General features: G+C 39.9%; 1 protein-coding gene across 1 annotated transcript; it reads left to right on the plus strand.

Moving 5' to 3' along the window:
- Window positions 1–3,519: 3,519 nt before the first annotated feature.
- Window positions 3,520–3,882, plus strand: LOC138283595 (nucleolar protein 58-like). The gene has a single exon (XM_069221534.1). It carries the CDS (start codon window positions 3,520–3,522, stop codon window positions 3,880–3,882), a length of 363 nt encoding a protein of 120 aa, XP_069077635.1.
- Window positions 3,883–6,157: the final 2,275 nt, after the last annotated feature.

A 6,157-nucleotide genomic window follows, 5' to 3' on the forward strand; every position in this document is an offset into this window, starting at 1 on the left:
GTGTTGTTTTTGTTGTTGTACATACATATGTAATAAACATTGGTTATTGTATTTCATTTATCTTGATTTTTTGGTTGTTTTACATTGTAAACAACAGTGAACATTAGCTGTAGCTCATTCTTCTTTCTTGGATTCGCTTATGTTGACCAGATACACAGTCCTACTTGATTCATAGAAATCATATAACAAGGGGTGGCCATTCCTACTGTTCCATTTTTTGTGGCCGTATTTTTTAGATTAGTTTGTACCAACAATGTAAGCCATTGTATATTGTGCTTCAGTAGGCAGGGGCATAATGCAGGACCTTGCAGCCCCTGTGGAGTAGTCAGGCCTCCAACCCTTCAAGTTCCCTCCTATACTTCTGGGAAGGGAGGGATGATTCAGCTCAGGACCAATAAATATCTGTAAAATATGGGAAATTCAGTGACCATTCTTCACCTTCTGCAGGATGGAGGAGAAATGATTTTACATTATTCAACTCATTGTGGCTTTGGAATGTACTATGCAGGGTTTCCTATTCACCCACCATGTAAAGATTTTAATCATGATTCATGTTCATGTTCCTCTTTCAAATTCTTTCTAGTCATCATTTACCTTCTCTAAACTCTACTAAACACACAAGAAATCAACTGTACAATCCTGACACAACTAATGCAAAATATTTCACTAATCTACAATTTATTCATCCCTAACCTTGGATTTGGGAGTAGCATGCTACTCACCGCAATGCGCTTCAATGTCTTGCCAGGGGTAATAAGTGCTATATGTACATGCCATTTACAATTACAGTCATAATTATAAGGAATAATGCTGAGACTGCGTCTGAGCTGCCGGAGAAAAATTGCATTGGAAGTTTGTAACACAAATAAAACAAGCATTGGCAAACCCAATAAGTCTGGCGTTGTCCACCAGCCTTTTGGCAATTCTTGTTTTTGTTTTGCAAAACTTTATTGTTGATGTGTGTCTATATAACAAAAAACATAACTAAAGGCAAAAATGGCTTTTGATCTAAAAAAACACATATTACCATAGTACTTCTTGGCACTGATGGGAACTACTTCAAGTGTGGAGGTGCTCATTGTGAAGGGGCAGCAAGTGGTAACTCATACTGAAGTCAGAAAATGGCTTACAGGTGTTGAGCCATTACCATTAGTTGAATGCGTTAGTGGGTTGGTGAAAATATGAATGTTAGAAATTGGGTCTCTAGTTGGTAGGGGTATGTACCCTTGTCCTAGGAGGGACCACAATCCTAGTCAGGTTAAGTCACAGCACAATCCAAATTATCCTGTGCTCATTCTCTGGTAGCTTGGCACGAAGCAGGCAGGCTTGACTTAGAAGGCAATGTGCAAAGTATTTGTGCAGTAACTCATAGAGTAACACAGTGAAGACACCACACAAATACACCACACAGTTTTAGATAAATAGATAAGATTTATCTAAATAAAATAAGATAAAAATTACAAAAATCCAATATGCACAAGTTAAGATATCACTTTTTGCAGGATTAAAAGAGACTCAATCCATAAGAACCAGTGGTTGTATCCTCGTAACACACAGTACCTGGGACGTGTCAAAAATAAAGATGCTCTGGGGCCGCAGAGGAGGAGATGCATTGAAAGATTTTCAGATTTTCTGGTGCGGCACAGATGATGCATCGTTTCTTTCCATACTGCAAGGTGATGCGTTGATTTCCAGGAGTGCAGCCTTGGTTTCTCACTGCAATGTGGAGATATTTTGACGCCCAGAGATGATGTGTTGAAAATCCTTGATGTGCTATCAAAAAGGAGCGGGTGCTGCATCGATCCTGTATGCGATGCTGCAAGTTTTCAGCCGCAAGGCAGGCATTGCATCGGTTTCGTTGTGTCAATTTTCCAATGCATAGGGATTTTCTTCTCTGGGGTGAAGTCTTTGTGGCCCTGAGACTTCCGAACAGGAGGCAAGTTCCTTCCAAGCCCTTAGAGAGCACTTGTGGGGAAGGCAGAGTCCTTCCAGCAGAGTCAGAGGCTAGCAGGCAACAGGCGAACAAGCAGGTCAGCAGTCCTTCTCAGCAAAACAGTCCAGATAAGTCGTTTGGGCAGCCATGCAGTCCCTGACAGAATCCAGGTGTAGATCCAGAAGTGTCTGATTTGGTGGGGTCAGATACCCAGTATATATACACCCAAAAATACCTTTGAAGTGGGGAAACTTCAAAGAGTGGTTTTCAAGTGCACAAGTTCCCCTTTCAGCCCAATCCTGTCTGCAGGACCCCTATGGGGGTTATCAGTCCTTTGTGTGAGGGTAGGCCACTGGCCTTCAAAGTTTAAGATGGAGCCCCTGTACCCTTCCTGCCCAGGGAGACTCATTCAGTATGCAGATGAATTCAGATGTGACTGAGTGGCCTGTGTGTATGGCTTTCTGAGTGGAATGAACAAGGGGAGCTGTCAACCAGCACAGACCTGACATAGAATGGATGCAGGCTGTAAGGCACAGATGGCAGTAAGTGGAGAGAAATGCCACCTTCAAAATTTCTAAAAGTGGCATTTCTAAAACAGTAATATCAAATCCAACTTCACCAGTAAGTGGGATTTTCTATTATCATTCTGGCCATACTAAAAATGACAGGGCTACTCCTTTCAGATGAGAATCAACCACTTAAAAGTATATGAGGGTAGTTCTAATGCTAATCCATGCAAGGGGCAGGCCTCACAGTTGTGGACAACGAATCTGTGAGTATTTCACTTCCAGGACATATAAACCACATAAGTACATGTCCTGCCTTTTACTTATAGCACCCTGCCACATGGGTTACCTAGGGCCTAACTCAGTGGTGACTTACATGTAGAAAAAGAGGAGTTTAAGCCTTGGCAAGCTGCTTTAAAGATCAAGTTGATGTGGCAGTGAAATTGCACACACAGACCTTGCAATGGCAGGCCTGAGACATGGTTAAGGGGCTACGTATGTAGGTGATACAATCAGTGCTGCTTGCCCACAAGTAGCATTTAATTTACAGGCTCTGGGCACATGTAGTGTACTTTACTATGGATGTATAGTTAAATTAAAATCCCAATTGGGTAGGAACCAATGTTACCATGTTTAGGGGAGAGAGTACATGCTCCTTAGCACTGGTCAGCAGTGGTAAAGTGTGCGGAGTCCTAAAACTAGCAAAACCAGTGTCAGAAAAATGGAGGGAGGCAGGCAAAAAGTTGGGGGATGACCAACTTAAGGTTGTCAGGTTTAACAGTGAATAACATAATTACAGTCAAATGGCTCAACGTCTATAAAAGTAACTATGTCATACATATAATGTTAGTAAAATTAAAAGGTATTTACTGACACAGACCAAAACAAAACAAAAATTAAATGTTTATTCATTGGCTGCCAGCCCCATGCCTTTGAAAAAGAAGGTACGAAAAGATAGCAAGACTGAAATAATGATACAAATAAGGGACGGGGGAAGAAAATAAGAGACCAAAGAAAAATATAAAGAATAAAAGAAAGCAGGTAGGAAGGAAAGAAGTTAAGGAAAGGAAGCAGGAGAGAATGCAAATGAAGAAGGAGAGAAAGAAAGGAAGAAGAACGGAAAATGAAAGAATGAAGGAAGGAAAGAAAGAAAGAAAGAAAGAAGGGAAAAAGAAAGAGAGAAGGAAAGAAAGAGGCACAATGACAGGAAGGGGCAAAGTAAAGAAAGAAGGTGGGAAAGATGAAAAGAAAGAAAGAAGGATGATGGAAAGAAAGATGAGAGAAAGAAGAAAAGATGGAAAGAAAGATCAGAGAAAAGAAGGAATGATAGAAACAAAAAAGGAACAATGGGACAAAAGAGGAAAGGGAAAAAGAACAATGGAAAGAAAGATGAAAAGAACGAAAAACCAGGAAGATAAAGACAAAGAAATAAAAAGAAAGTAAATAAAGAAAGAAGGAAAGAGAAAGAAAGAAGGAAATGAAGCAGGAAAGAAGTAAAGGAAACAAGAAAGGAAGAAAAAAGGCAAGAACTATGCAAAGAAAGAAGGAACAAAAGATTATTGAAAGAAGAAAGGAAAGATGGGAAGAAATGAAAGAACAAAAAGGAAAAAGATCAAGAGACCAGCATACTAGCCCTTTAAGTCAATCTGGGGTCCTAGGTTCAAGGTGAAGTAGCAGGTCTAGTTCTTCTTCCCCAGTCAAGAGGACAGCAGACAGGAGGTCAGCACAGCTGGGCAGCAGTTCCATTTCCTTTAGATAAAAAGTCCTTCAGAGTGGCAGTGCTTATAGCAGCAGTCCTTCTTCCTAGCAGAGTATCCACAGGTTCAGAAGTGTGATGAAGTGGTCATGTCCGAAGACCTTCTTCTATACACAGTTGTGCCCTTGAAGTGTCTTCTAGAGCATGTCTTTAAAGTGTGCAGATGCCCTGTCTTCCCAGGCTCCAGACTAACTACAGTGAGTATGTAGCTCTTTGTGTGAGGTCAGGACACAGACTATTCAAGTGTAAGTTGGGCGATGCCCAGCTCTTCCCTCCCATCCTACCAGTGATAGTCCATCCACACCTGAGGACCCATTGTGTGCAGCTGCCTAGGAGGCAAACACAAAGCCTGACTGTCACCCACACGTCACCCACAGTTGTGACCCAGAGTCAGGCCGTAGGCACCAAATGGCTATGGCAAGAAAATTTCAACTTTCTAAAAAAGTGGCATTTTCAGAATTGTAATTTAAAATTCCACTTCACCACAAACTAGGATTTTAATTTAGGATTCCAGAGACCCCAAACATGAATTGGGTATCTGTTCACATATAGAAATTACACTTATAAAATGTAATATGGTAAATGCAATGTTATCTTTTTGGAGGCCTTGCAGTAGTGAAAATGAATGTAGGAGTTTTTCACTAACAGGACATGTAAAACTTAAAAGAGCATGTCCTACTTTTCACCCTGCCCTCTGGTTTCTCCAGGGCCTTTCCCAGGGGTAACTCATATGCATTAAAAAGAGGGGTTGGACATTGTAAATGGTTTATTTTGCAAGGATATGGCAGTTTAAATTGCATACACAGGCTCTGCAGTGCTAGGCCTAATACATGGTGAAACTGCCACTTAAGTGGGTGGCATAACAAGTGCTGTAGGTCCTAATTTACAGGTCCTGGCCACAGGTAGTGTCACCTTCCTAGGGATGTTCAAGTAAATTAAATATTCCAATAGGGTAAAAGCATTTTTACCATGTTTTAGGGCAAGAGCACAAGCACTTTAGCACTGGTTATCAGTGGTATATTGTGCAGAATCTTAACGCCAGCAAAAATGAAGTCAGCAAAATCAGGAAACCTGAAGGCAAAAGGTTAGGGGAAACCATGCCAAGGATGCTAGATTTAACACTGAGACATACCACCAGATAAACAAAGAACACTTCAAAAGGAATTTACAATAGAATAGGCAGGAGGCAGGCGCTGATAAATTGTGTAATGTGGTTTATTTTCAAATGTGGTAGAAAGATCCAGCTTTTACATCAGGTTCTTAATACAAAGCCAACTCTAAAGTAATTGTAAACTGAAAACAAAAATACTGGCACTGATTGGTACTCAATCAATCAATCAATAGTTTATTCGGTCCAGGTTTGGACCATTTGAGAAATTAAAAATGATCATACATACAAAAGGATAGAAACCATAAACCATTGCATAAAAAAAAGACATTAGCAATTAGTACACTGCTTATATAAAAAAAAGGTTCGTAGAACTACATAAAAAGTTTCATAAATAATTAAGACAAGACTCTTAAAATAGTGTCTGAATCTTACCCTATAAATAATACGAATCAATTGTTAAAAGCATATAAACTATTCTAAAACAGGTTTATACATAAAATAAAACATAAAAACTACATACAATAGCTCCTATTAGCAAAAGTTAGAAGTCAACCATGATTCGTATTATTTTTGCATTTAGCGACTTGTATAGGGTGTACTAATTGCTAATGTCTTTTTTTTATGCAATGGTTTATGGTTTCTATCCTTTTGTATGTATGATCATTTTTAATTTCTCAAATGGTCCAAACCTGGACCGAATAAACTATTGATTGACTGATTGGTACTAACTTGTGTGCAGATGTGCTCATTGTGCAAGAGAAAAAATGCAGCCACCCAAAGTGAAGTTAACCAGGGGCTTAAGTAGACGGACCCATTCACCCATGCTGGATACTGTAGTTGGATGGAAGCAA

Source organism: Pleurodeles waltl, chromosome 3_1, assembly GCF_031143425.1.
Source record: "Pleurodeles waltl isolate 20211129_DDA chromosome 3_1, aPleWal1.hap1.20221129, whole genome shotgun sequence".
Classification (NCBI taxonomy): Eukaryota; Metazoa; Chordata; class Amphibia; order Caudata; family Salamandridae; genus Pleurodeles; species Pleurodeles waltl.

Bases quoted from the DNA above. Each gene is read 5' to 3' on its own strand.
- LOC138283595 (XM_069221534.1), top strand. From the start codon at position 3,520: ATGCAAATGAAGAAGGAGAGAAAGAAAGGAAGAAGAACGGAAAATGAA.